The following is a 14314-nucleotide window of genomic DNA, read 5'->3' on the forward strand; positions in this document are numbered from 1 at the left end:
ATCCCCTTCATCTCGTATGATACATAATAATAATGATGATAATAAATCATTTAAATTATTTATTTGATGCACAAATATTTTTAATCATTTTTACTTAATTAGCTATTAAGTATTTTTATTATTTAATAAAAAACAATTTGTTCTTCAAAAGAATTAATTACTTTATGCAAACAATAACAACTATTTAAACATTTAATATTTATTTAAATATAAACTTCTAAATTATTTTATTTAAATATTTAATCATTTAAATACAATTCAATTCAATTATTTTATTTATTTAAATATTATAAATATAACAACTCTGAGCTCATTTTAAATCTGTGTGATGAGCTAAATTTTTATTTTAGTAGTTATACTGAAAAATGACAGACCTGCCTTTTAAACTAGCATTTTGAATAAAGAAAAGATATATAAATAGTTTTAATTGACTGTCTCAGGATTGCTTATTAACTTGAACAGGGGGGGGGGGGGGCTGTTAAGCAGTTTCTGTGCTTTATTTGTTTTGTATATTAATTCATTGTGCAAGTCACTTTGCATGTCATTTTAAAACAGTAGCCATAAATGTGAAGTGTTTTAAGGCTTTTCATTTTAGTTTGGTGAAATTTTCTGTCATTGTTTTTCTGAAGGTTTGAAAGAGAGCATGAGGCAGGCGGAGCTGAATAACTGGTCTCTCGAGCCCACTCAGATGGCAGACCTCTGCTCTTCCATCAATCAGTTCTTTGCTCGCACTGGAATCCAGCCACAGGGGGCAGTACAGCCTCCAGTGTGCCACGGCTCCATGCATCCAAGCAAGCCCAGCCCACACATCAACACAGGTGAATGCACTTTAGCATCCCTAAAAGCCACTGTGTCATACATTAAGACTGCCACAATAGTAACATAGTAACATCAGTTTGTTTTTCAGGAAACATGTACATGGATTCGAGACAGAGCTTGAGTTCTATGATGGGTCCGCCGGGATATCCTCATATGCCGCCCATGAGCAGCGCTGGCCCCACTATGACAGGTCCTTGTCTTTTATAGCTCTTATATCAACAATCAAATGGCCTCAATTTTCAAGCATGTTGAACTGGAGCTAGTGTTTAAAAACTAAAATGTTTTTTTGATACCATCACATAATTACATACAGTTAGTATTACATATACCAGGGGTGCCCAATCCTGCTCCTGCCGATCGACTGTCCTGCACAGTTCATCTCCAACCCTAATCAAACAAACCTGCCTTTAATTTTCAAGTGATCCTGTAGACCTTAATTGGTTGCTTCAGGTGTGTTTGATTAGGGTTGGAGATGAACTGTGCAGGACAGTCGATCGGCAGGAGCAGGATTGGGCACCCCTGACATATACTATTGCTCAAATCTTTTTTTTTAAATAAGTCTCTTATTCTCACCAAGACAGTAAAAACAGTAGTATTATGAAATATTATTGCAATTTCTTATTGTAATATATAATAAAATGTGATTTATTCCTGTGATGACAAAGCTGAATTTTCAGCATCATTACTCCAGTCTTCAGTGTCACATGATCCTTCAGAAATTATTCTAATATGCTGATTTGGTGCTCATTTCTTATTATCATCAATGTTGAAAACAGTTAAAAAATCTTTGATAAATAGAAAGATCAAAAGAACAGCATTTATTTGAACTAGAGATCTTTTTTAACGTTATAAATGCATTGACTGTCAATTTTGATCAGTTGAATGCATCCTTGCTGAATTATCCTGCAGTGCACAGTTTATGCTACTGATGTGAATGATGCCTTAAATCGTAGAATTAATATCATAGAGACTCCCTGATATTCCCAAACACCCTAGCAACCACCCAAAACACATTAATAACGCCAGAGCAACACTGTAAAACACATTCAACCACATAGTAACAAGCATATACACCTTACTTACACTAGGTTTGTTTAAGATCACAAGGGAACCTGTGTGTAATTCACTGGTAGTTTGAATTTAACACTTGCCCAGGTTGCAACTTTCCACGATGTGTGTAGGAATATGATTTTCTAAAAATGCACGTCAAAGCATTTGTGTGTTGTGACCGTTCCCCTCTGCTCTGTCCTCAGGCCATCACGCTCAGATGAACCAGCAGCATATGATGCCTGCTGGAAACTTCCAGATGCGCCGCATGCCCGCCGACGACATCCAGGATGACTTTGACTGGGACTCCATCGTCTAACCCAGTCCCAGAACGCAAAGAGTGGTGCAGGCAAAACGAGAGAGGAGCGAATGGAGGCAGAGTGTTTGTGTTACAGAGCAAGAGGGCTGGACCTGAGGTGTCTGCATGCCCGTGACAGAAGGCAGATTGGAACGGGACACTTGAAAAATAGTGCAGGTGTTGTTCATTATGACCTGAAAGAGACTCCTGTGTTCCTGGTGTTTTTATGAAACAAAAACAAACAAACAAAAAAAGATATTACTTTGAAGACAATCACATTTACTAGGACATTTAAGTGATCGCTTTTATACTTGTCCAAGGGGCAAGTGGTTCATGTTTATGTCAAATGTCTCCCAACCCACAGCCTTTCTACAAGCCCGCTCAATTGCCAAGCTCTCGCCCCTGCTCTTCAACTGTTATTCTGTGATTTTCGAGTAATATGTCTGGCTTGTTCTCCCCTCTCATGATGACTAACTCAGGCCTTGACTGCCTATCAGACAAGATTGGCTCCCTCATTTGTGTTGTGAAACTTCCTCTGAGATGCAGGGCACTTTTCAGAAGAGGGCCTATGGTGCAGGTAACGTGACACTCGAAGCACCTGCCGTTGTTCTCTCTGGTCATTCAGGCACAAGTAGCCCCTTTTTTCTTTCTTTTTTTGCTCCTCTGACCCTACACACTGTAACATGTCGAAGTCGCCATGCTTCCGATTCTAGCAGATTTTACTGATCATTAAGGCTCGTAATGAAACGTGTAAACCACATTACCTGCAGTATTTGTACTTGTGTATCTTTGCTGCCTGAAGTGTGTCATGTTTTTTGTCACTAATAGTTTTAGGCAAGTCTAAACGTGTGCGTCAGAAAATGATATCGATCCAGACCTCACTATTAACGTTTTCCCTGAACGCTTTACGTTTGCATGTACAATCCTCGTTCTGTCAACTATCACCCGTCAAACTGTAGTCTCCCAATTGGACTGCATTGCTTTTAAGTTCATTTAAAGCCCTCAGGACCTGCCACTGAAACTTTCATGCATTGTTTAGGAGCAGACCGGAGACTTGTGGGATAACGGAGAGCCCTGTTCACATTCAGAAATCATCCTGCTGTGTGGCTCTTTACAGCAGCGTTGAGGAGGAGATGAAATCACGTCAAGGCACATTTGCTTAATGGTCCGCAATAAAAGAGCCCTCTTTATTTTAACCGTAGGACCAACCGACATGAAATCGCTTGCTCTTTGCTGCACTGACAAGGACTTTTTGCAGAGAGCGTACCCTCACTTTAGCTGTTGCTTTTGGACGTCGGGTGTAGCGTAATACCGAGAGAAAGGAGATGACTGAAATATTTAGATACACTAATAGCCTTATGTTGGAGGAATGTTAACTGCTGCATTTGAAATTCTGCTACTAAAGTCTTGCAAAGTTTAAAATCACACACATTCACACTGTCCTTCAAAATCGACCAGGAACTAGACTGTAATCAAGCGTAGCCCAACTATCGCTGTAATTACTACATACTACAGTCTGTATTTTTTAAACGTTTAGTTGAAAGTGTCTGCTAGCGTGACAAACCACAGTGTCATTTTATTATATCAGCGATATTATGGAATGTGTTTGTGCAATATAATTAATTTAGGGCTATCAGTGATTACAATCATCTCTTTTGAAGAGCACAAAACGAATGCACAGGATGTGGACTAGAATAGCGGAACCCAAATTAGAAACTGGTGCAGGCTGTTGACCTTTAGCAGGGTATTTATCAGTGAAAAGTAGCACTTCGATTAGACCAAATTCTAGAGAGAAGTGCTTATTTAGAAAAGCCATTAAGTGCGGTTGAAAAGGGAGTGGATCTGTTTCCCATAGCTTGAATGTTTACGCACTCCCGAGTCTCCTTGGCTTCTAGTAGTTTTCAGTCATCTTATGGGATTTTTTTATTATTTATCAAAGTGTACGTGCAATTAGACTTGTAAAAGTGAAATGATCTAATGACAGTTGTTTTTTCCTTTTTGTATTTCAGTATTATAAACTCTCAAACAAAGTATTTACACTAGTCATTGACATGTATTGGCCTTTGATCCCTAAGGCCCTTAATGTCATGGATCCATGAACCCTACATAACAGTTTGTCATATACGGTATGTCCTTCTAATGTCATGAAAATGTGTCGCATTACAACCTCAAAATCAGAAAGGGAAAAAAGAAATGGTTTTGCTTAGAGACATCTATTTTTAAGACCATTAAGATTTGGAGTTGTGACATTTATTAACATAAGACATTACATTTTTCTTCTTGTGATGCCCCGATTATTCTCTAGTCATTTTCTCATTACTGTAATACAGTATTTTATTGTTTCATGAGAAAATCAAATGGAGTAATTCAATTTATGGTAAAGGCAGTATAACAAATACTGATATAAAATAAAATACTGTTTTATTCTGCTTTTTTCCTTCAATTACTTGTAATGAGGAGCCATTACATTTTTACAGGTTTTTAAAATAATAAAAATGTATAGAATATATATAATAGAATAAAGAACTTAATGGTCTTAAAAAAAAAAGTTTCTTTGATCAAAATATTTACATTTTTATTTTGGGATTTTGAGAGATTCACCCTAAAATGATTTTAATGGTTAAGGAACCCAGTCAAATTCTCATCATGTTCATGACATTTCAGCCTGATTCTTCACCCAATCCCGTCCACCATCAGCTGTGTAGTTCTTTACATATCCGTGTATTCCATCATTACATAACCAGATGCTAATGGGGTTTAAATTGGTGAAAGCGCATTACCGAAGCCAAACATAACCCTAAAATCAACCTCAACTGGCCATGATACTGAATTTGTGAGTGTGCTTTTACAAGAGAAGAAAAACAGTGACAGAACTGTTATCCACTTTACCCCTGACCGACTGTTTAATGTCTGTGTTTTTCTGTTTGACTGCGATGCTGTGCATATTGATCTTAAGCTAAGCTCCATTGCCCAAATCTGCTTTGGCTCTCTGCATCCTTATCTTCCGGTTTTCTTTTTTATCGGTTGTTCGTCTCGTGTTTTTGTTTGGATACTGTTGAAGTGTTCGCAAGCCTCATTCACTTAGCCTCAGTGTTTGTCATACAAAGAGCTTTCAGAGCTTTTATCTGGTCATTTGTGCACTTTGAAAAGAAGTCAGAAGCACAAGCGTTCATGTCGTTCATTAACTCAAGCAGGATCTCCCTCGAGTGAATGTCTGGCATCGATCCACCCTCGGTGTGAACTTTAATACCATACTGTGGTGTTCACCCTCCATCATGGTTTGTCTGGATAGGAGGAGGAGTGTCTGTTTTAAGTTGGAAATATTTTGTATGTATTGCCAATCTATTCGTGGTAGTGATGTGTTTGGATCTCTTGTTTGCCAAAGAGAGGAAGTCTAACTTTGCAACATTTAAGTCGGCCGGGTAATAGGCGTAAAGTAAGTCTGAAGGATCGGACTGAACTGAAAGCTTCAAGAGAGCGCAAGAGAATATGAGCTGAACAGGTGATGAGTTTCTCTCTCTCTCTCTCTCTCTTCCTCTATCTCTCTCTCTCTCTCTCTTCCTCTTTTTCTCAAAAAAGAAAAAGTAAAAACATTGCTCTTTTGATTTTGTGTTTGTGTTGTGTGAAAGTTTTAACTGTTTAAAGACAACTCAGTTTTCGTAAAACAAAAGAAGAAAAAAAGAACTTAAAACAAGTGGAGACGCGCGTATCTGCCAGAGAGATTACTGTAATCAAGGAAGATTTGAGAAGCCTTGTTACATTTATGGGAGAAAACTGCCAACAAGTTCTGGCATTTGGAGCCTATTTTATTCATTGTTGGTGTGTTGTTGTGCTTATTGTAAATATATGTGTTTTCGATTGTCCTTTTTTCCTCTGGAGTGGTGAGGGATCAAGGCAAGGGCTCGGGTTCACCTGCGAAAGAAAAGAGGGAGATGAATACAGAGTATTTTGTTATTGTCCAATCCAAGGGTGACACAGTATGTATATATCTATATTGTATATATGTGATGAAAATGCGTTGGCTTTTTGTGTGACACTACCTTTTACCTGTACTATGGTTCAACATTCAGTGTTTCAGTGTTTATATTCTATTTTAATCTTTGTTTTCTGTTTGATTTTGTCCTGGTCATTACTTGTATTTGTTGTTTCCTTTATTTTCCCCTTTTTGTCCTTTTTGTTATTGCACGGTTTATTACTTTTGCTGTCCAATAAGATGACACGGCTTCTCTTTGTATTGGTTTTAGTGCTGTAAAATAACTGAAGTGTCATTAGGATTGTCAATACCACCCCTTCCCCGATATGCATGAATGGCACTTAAAGAAATAAAATATGTTAACTTCACTGTGCAATCCTTGCTGCTTTGTGATATTTATTTCATTATTTATATATATATATATAAACAAACAAATTGACACGATAACAGCAAAATCATCCATTCAATTAAATTAAGGCATTCTGAAGGCTTTGGAATTATATATATATGCCAATTCCAAACCAGATGTACTTGCAGAGAAGCCTTCAAAATGCCTTAGTTTAATTGAATGGATGATTTTGCTGTTATCGTGTCAATTTGTTTGTTTTTGAGCTCAAATATGTGTATACAGTATATATACTTTTTTCACTACTGACAGAAAATTGGTTAATCGCGCTATGCAGCGGTCCAATATTTATTAACATTCACTGTCATCCATGACAACACTGTATATGAGTCCTCTCTTCCGTGTAACATGTAACATATACAAACACATACATTAATAAGTTGTATTCTGCAGTAGTATAATAATAGTACTCATAAAACCCATATAATAATAATAATAATGAAACTAAACATTCGGGTTGCCTACATAAAATTATTTCATAATTATATCAGTAATAATAATAACAGGAATGATAATGCTATTGTTTCTACTACCATCATCATTACCAGTAATAATAGAGATTATAATTAAGTATTCATAATATAACATTAATAATATATACAGAAATTTAAATATTTTCATTATATGTGTATAAACATACATATTCAGATACATATTTTCATTTCCCTCGTTCCCCTATGCGCAGGTTGTTTTTTTGACTGTTGCTCCCACGTCTTTTACAACATCTCGTGCATGACAGTGTTCTAAAATATGGAGGACCAAAACTGCAGAAATAGACAAATTAATGTAACAATAGGAAAACAAATAAAGGAATTAACGTCCTGATAAGACAAATATATATAATCCTGACTTTATTTTTGTATTATGGTTTTTCCTTTTTAGGGGCCAAGCCCTGAAGGGGCTGTGGCACCTATTGTATCTGTTAGTTTTCTTATTATTATTATTCTTCCGCCAATGGAAGTCTATGGCAGCCCTATGAACCGTAAGTAGGAAAATGATGAAATTTAGCACACTTGTAGAGATGGTCATGAAAAGTAATTGGACCAATTTTGGAGTCTCTAGGTGCCACTATATAGCGCCACCACCAGTTCAAAAATTCAACATTGAAATGGTTATAACTTTTGAACCCTTTGATCTAGAAAAATGAAACTTAGTACACTTGATTCTGCTCATCATGGTGATCAAGGCCAATATAGTCCATTAAGACTCCGCCCATTACAGTAGTGGCCATTTCGAAAAGTATAGTATTAAGTTTTTTCGCTACTCCTTCAAAATTTAACCAATTTTGACAAAAGTTTACTCAAATGATCTTTGGACTGAGACGTACAGAAATGACTGAACAGATTTTTTTTTATTCAACTTTGTTCAAAAGTTATGGTGTCGCAAACTTAACGAGGTCGACCCAAAATTGGTTCAGAGGCTGTATCTCGGCCAAAAATTGATCAATCGAAACGAAAATTGGTACACTTCATCGGAAGTATGATCAGAGGGTCCATGCCAAAGTTGGGAACAGCGCCACCTACGGGTCCTGAGATATGGAAAATGGATATTTTGGCCAATAACTTTTGAACAGTTTGTCAGAAAATCATAAATGTGGTATCTATGGATTCCTTGGGTCATGCCGAATCCGTGGATTGGATGAACCACTTGTCCGCCATTTAGATTTTTGTCATAAATTGCAATATCTTATAAAATATTTGACATATCGGCACAAAAATTGGTAAGGATCATCATTAGCATGGCCTGAAAGTACCTGAGAACTTTGAACACAGCGCCACCTAGTGTTCCAGAGGTATAAGGTGTTTTGCAAATACGTCATTACGTTCCTTGGATTATGCCGATTCCGACGATTTTGTCATTTTCCAAGAATGTGACTGTCCGGTGTCCGCCATATTGAAGCAAATGGTAAACAGTTTTTTCGCTACTCCTCCTTCAAATCTTGCTCAATTTTGCCCAAAGTTTGCTCAGATGATCTTTGGACCGAGCCGAACAGATTTTCATGACATACTGGTGAAAAAAAAGTTATGATGTTGCAAACTTAACGAGGTCGACCTAAAATTGGTTCAGAGGCTGTATCTCGGCCAAAAATTGATCAATCGAAACGAAAATTGGTACGCTTCATCGGAGCCATGACCTGAGGGTCCATGCATTAATTTGGGAACAGTGCCACCTACAGGTCATGAGATCTGGAAAATGGCTATTTTGCCCAATAACTTTTGAACAGTTTGAACAGAAATTTTATCAGATGATCTTTGGACCGAGCCGCACAGAAATGACTGAACAGATTTTTGATATTCGCTACCATTCCCGAGATATTCGTCTGCAAAGTTGACCTAGCCTGTGTTTGTTGCCTTGCTAACCAATTTACGTCCTCTGAGTGGCGCAAGTTGCTAAACCACATGTCATGAATCTCGAATCATTCCGGTCGTGGGTTCGAGTCCTGTGTGGAACAACTTTAAAATTTTGTATAAAGTTGTCATTTCAATTCCTTCCGGCTCTGCACTGCTTTTGGTGCTTAAATGCTTGCTGTGCTTGATGTACATTTACATGTATATTCAATTTCTGCTATTTTTGTTCTTCTGGCTCCACACTGCTGTTGGTGCTTAAATGCTCGCTGCGCTGCTGTGCTTACAGTACTTGCTGTGCTTGATGTACATTTACATGTACATTTAATTTCTGATGTTTTGTTCTTCCGGCTCCGCACTGCTGTTGGTGCTTAAATGCTTGCTGCGCTGCAGTGCTTACAGTACTTGCTGTGCTTGATGTACATGATGTGCTGGCTGTGCTTTCTGTGCGCCATACTTGTTCTGCTTGTGGTGCGTTTAAGGGCTTGGCCCCTGTATTGCTGCTTGCAGCTATATTTTGTATTTATTTTTGCATTTCTTTTTGGGTTTTTTTAGCTTTATTTATTCTTTCATTTGTTTTTATATTTATTTATAAATGCATAAATTAAAGCTACAATATGTAATTTATTTCGCTGGCAGGGGTCGCTAACCTCTTACAATAACAAAGGCGTAGGTTGATGACGCATAAGCGGAATAATGGAACTTGCCGTCATGCCGAAGGGTCTAATAATGTTTAAGGATGAGTGAATACATTGATGTTTTTAACTTGACTGTGGAATGAAGCAGGTCGCGATTGCTAATAAGACACCAATATCAGCGCCACACGCGAGTCCCGCGGATAAAGGAATAAGGACATTTCATTCTACCGAACTACCCGCAAGTGCTGAATTCCTACTCACACAGGTCAGTTTATTTGACGAATTAAACTTGTGAGGTAACGCAGTGCTGTTTCACTTAGTCTACACTATCACACTAAACTGCATTTGAGTGTGTTGAGAGTTATAATGTTATTCTATGTGTTAGTTTATCTGTATGAGACTAGCAGTAAGCTAGATCAACATTAGAATTACATACTGATCATATTCTAACATTTCATCATGTTGAGCTATATAACATTGATTAGTTTTATGTACATTTGCTCCCTCTACATTTGCGTCTCTGACAAGTCGAAGTTTGTCACAGACGTGGAGCTCTCGGCATCTCGAAAACGCCACGCTGATATTAATCCTCGTTTTAGTTCGCCTTTTGTCCCAAAGTCTGCTTGCCATGGTCCATAATGTTTGAACGAAAAAACAACAGCGTGAGCGTGCCGCTAGACGTAATGCAGTTGTCCACGTCTGTCGCCATGGTTACTATGGCAGTACGAGCGGAAACCAGGGATAACGCGGATATTACGTCATTGACAGGCGACAAATGGGACAGGGCGACAGGGACGAGCCATTATTTAAAATTGGAATTTCTCTGAAATTAAAAATCTTTGGGAACTTTTGGGATATTGTAAGTACACAACTGCAGGAAATATATCACACTGTGCAAGTGATTTTTGGATATTTCATTACAAAAATCTTACATATTGTAGCTTTAATCTGGAAATATATATATATATATATATATATATATATATATATATATATTATATATTTCCAGATTGAAGCTACAATATGTAAGATTTTTGTAATGAAATATCCAAAAATCACTTGCACAGTGTGATATACATGTGGGAATTAGTAAATATGAATGTATAAATATAAGAATAATTGAAAAAATAAATAAATAAAAGTTAAAAAGAAATGTGTTCTGTGTGAATGGCCCCTTACACCACGGACTGGTGTGATCTAGCATCATAGTAATCGATTATAGTGAAAATATGTTTTGTATGCTGTAATGGACCATAGTTTTTCTTTAATTGAATATATAGGCTAGGTACAATTATAAATAAATAAAAATCAAATCAAGATTTAATGTCCACATATCTATTTATTTCATGAGTAACCATGCATGCAATACACAGGACAAAGCATTCAGTGCCTTATCCCAGATGTCCACATGCTAGGCCTATGTCATAATATATGAAAGCAACTGACCTTAATGTGAACTTTTAAGGTTGCACTCTCACATTAACCTTAAAATCTAATTCATTTTTCATCAAAGTATTCTGTAAACTCAGTCTTGTATGGTGCACATGCAGCTGTCACAATAGGTTATAACAATAAGCTTGTTAACTAGCCTGTTTTTGCTCAGCAAATCTAGGTTAGCCCTCTTGCTTTTTCAGTAAAAACCTGTTTCTGATGGCAAGACAGCCGCTGACTGGATGTTCTTGGCTTTGAGAAGCTTTTGCAACACTCAAGATGCTGTAGCATTTGAAGCACCCTACAAGTTTGCATTTCCTCACACTTGTGTATTTGGTGCACTCACCACGGGGCTTTGAAATTGCTTAAGCCTTTGTAATCCCAGTTTCCTCCTGAAGAGCACACACAGTCCCTTGGTATTTTACCAACCTATTTTGAATTTGACGATCTGGTGCTGTCACTGACTTGGTGGTCTATTTCTAGTATCTGAAGCTTAGTTATGTTCAAAACCACCTTTAAACTCAAATTCACACACACATCGACCCCGGTAAACGTGATTTCACCAAGTACAAAATGTTCCTGGATCACCATCGTTGTTGATCCTGGAACAACATTCCAGTAAACCAATCAGATTTGAGGGAAAAGTTTAGGGTTAGGTGCTTCTACATCAGTGTTATTCATCTATCATTTCCGTCTGATTTTATTGGTAAGTTATGGGTGGTTAGGTTTAGGGGTAGGGATAGGGTTAAGACAAAATTTTCTGACAGGAAAGTTGTTCTGGGACCAACAAAATACGTTGATTAAGGAACATGTCTTACTTGGCAAAATCACGGTGACCCATCGACCCCATCGGATCAATATATCTTCCTCTATGTGCTGTAAAAAGCTTTTTCTCTGCCACGAATATATAAAATGTATGGGAATGTGAACTTTGGGTAAGACTTTGGAGGGTCTATCAGGACAGCAATGATCAGATTTAGATTGCTGCAAAAGAAGACAATCATTACTATGAACAAAACTTCACCTCAATGATGTTGCTTCAACAAGTAAGTGTGAAATGTTGCATTTTGTCTTCCTCCTGCGTCAGATATTTATTTTGCTGAAATCAATTGCTTCCAGGTGACCTTAAAGGTGGGGTATGTGATTCTCTTTTTTGTCCATTTTTTCAAAATCACTTGAAATCCTATTCCTAACCCACTTACAGAAGCACTGAAATGAAAATTAAGCAATTTAAAACGGGCAGGACTCGAAAAACTCCAGCCAATCATTTCCAAGACCACCTAGAATCATTGGACAGTAAGTTCGTCAATCAAACGGTCGTACCATACCCCCCTCCCCCCATCCCCCTCGCGTGCGTGACCGCGAGAGACAGAGCGTTGGAGGCCAGAGTCAGGGCCAGCGTTGGAGGAAAGAAGGTAGGACCATTTGAGTTGTGTATTTTTAAAATCTGCCGGCCGTTTTGCAAATCCCATACCCTACCTTTAAGATTGTGGTTTGTGAAATTATTTGACAAATATATTTTTTAGTGCTTTACTTGAACTATGGAAGACATCGCCTACTGCAGAATGTCTGAATGGATGATGATCGTCAAATTGTGCTTGTTTCCAACCAAGTAAATATGTTTTTCTATTTGAACTAACAGAAACCTTACATGAACTTTAGAAATAGTCATTTTTAAAGCTGCAGTCCGTAACTTTTTTGCGCTCTAGCGGTAAATAAACAGAACAGCGTGCGTCTTGTGTTACTCCGTAGTGGTAGGATAAGATAAGACACAAAAAAAGTTACGGACTGCAGCTTTAATTTGTAAAGCGACTTACGAATTAGGACTAAATTTAAGCGAGTCATCATGAAGAGGCAAAAACAACGTAAGAAGTGCTCAAAATACGAAGTTCAGGCATTGTTCAGAGTAGCATAAGCCCGATAAGGGAGGATTAAAGGAAAAGGAAAGAATTTTTTTTTTTTATGTTAATAGACTTCTTTACGAATAGCATACACAATTTCAAATTGCATCTCTTCCATTTTGCAAATTATGTAACATTGTAAGTAGCATTAAAGCTACTCTATGTTTACCTGCAAAAGAACACAACATAAAAGTCCTTTTTGGACACAGAAATGTATCTTTACAATGTGTTTAATGTGGGATTTTTCTGCATAGTGTCTGTAAAATATTCCCTCTGTGCAGCTTTTCTGACAGGATGTCAAAACTCCTCATGTGGTTATGAATAACATGTGACTTTTGTGCTCCCTTCTTTTCCTGGTATGTTGTATCAGTATGATCACAAATTATGAACAGTATGGTATGTCCTGTGATGAACAGGGTGTTAAAGAGAAACTTGCTCCAACTGCAGCAGAACAAAGTTCTCCATAAGAAGAAACCATGCCAAATCAAATTTCTCCATCTTCTGAAACAAAAGATGTTCCAGGTGATTCTAAGGAACTTTTTGTAGAAGAGCCCAGAAGAACAATTTCATGCAATTCAGTGGAGCCCAGGATGCCACAAACTTTCTTTGTTGAATGCAGTGTAATATTTTCTGCGCAGTCTCAACACTGCCATTGTTTAGGAGGGGTTAGATGAGGTCTCGTTCTGAACGCTGCATTCTTCTCTCCATTATGATTCAGCAGGCAGAGCCATATCAAGAAATATTCTGCTGAATCTGGTCAGTATGTTGTAGGATCAATGCATCATACTCTCCATCTTCAATAATAGCATGATGATACAACATACCAGATTGTGAACAAAGTGATATCAGATCGAAGTACAGGTTCATATCTGTACTGTTTCGTATTCGTATTTCGTATTTTGTATTGTTTCATGTCATGTTTCTATGTCATGTTTATTGTAAAGCGACCTTGAGTTTCCTGAAAGGCGCTATATAAAATAAACGTATTATTATTATTATATCAATTCATTACATGTAATGCATCTTGTTTTGTTTTTTTTAAATAAGATATTGTAGAGAAGGGTTTTCTTATCCATGTTATTATCCCAAGTTTAATAACTTTTTTTCATATATAAATCCTCTCTTTCATGTAGTGGAATAAAAATGGTTAAATTACAAATTCCCAAAGTATGCCAATAAACGCAGACATGTTACCTTCTCTGGGGACATATATAGTACAAACGCGTGTGTCTAGCACATGTTGCGCAAAGGTTATTGGGTCAAGCAGAGAAACTATGTCCATATGTGGAACATGCATTACTCTGAAAGGCATATGTCTCACTCTCTCATAACACATTATATTTATGTGGGGAAATGCTGGGCCTGGATTTATTTGGGATGAGGACTGTAAGCATCTGGACCAGAGACAGAAGGGCATCACAGCTCTCTCTGAGAACAGAGGAAGGGCTCTGCATAA

General features: G+C 37.4%; 1 protein-coding gene across 2 annotated transcripts in view; it reads left to right on the top strand.

Moving 5' to 3' along the window:
• The window catches only part of foxj3 (forkhead box J3), a 95938-nt gene extending 90228 nt beyond the window's left edge, over positions 1 to 5710 (top strand). The window contains exons 10-12 of one of the 2 annotated variants that reach the window (XM_084100495.1): positions 630 to 818; positions 896 to 1009; positions 2073 to 5710. In XM_084100495.1, coding sequence (XP_083956621.1) covers positions 630 to 818; positions 896 to 1009; positions 2073 to 2185 — 416 coding nt within the window. In that variant the 3' untranslated portion in view covers positions 2186 to 5710. The remainder of the gene's footprint in view (positions 1 to 629; positions 819 to 895; positions 1010 to 2072) is intronic. The other variant, XM_084100496.1, reaches the window with a different exon arrangement.
• Positions 5711 to 14314: the final 8604 nt, after the last annotated feature.

The sequence above is a fragment of the Abramis brama genome (assembly GCF_963993115.1).
Source record: "Abramis brama genome assembly, chromosome: 23".
Lineage (NCBI taxonomy): Eukaryota > Metazoa > Chordata > Actinopteri > Cypriniformes > Leuciscidae > Abramis > Abramis brama.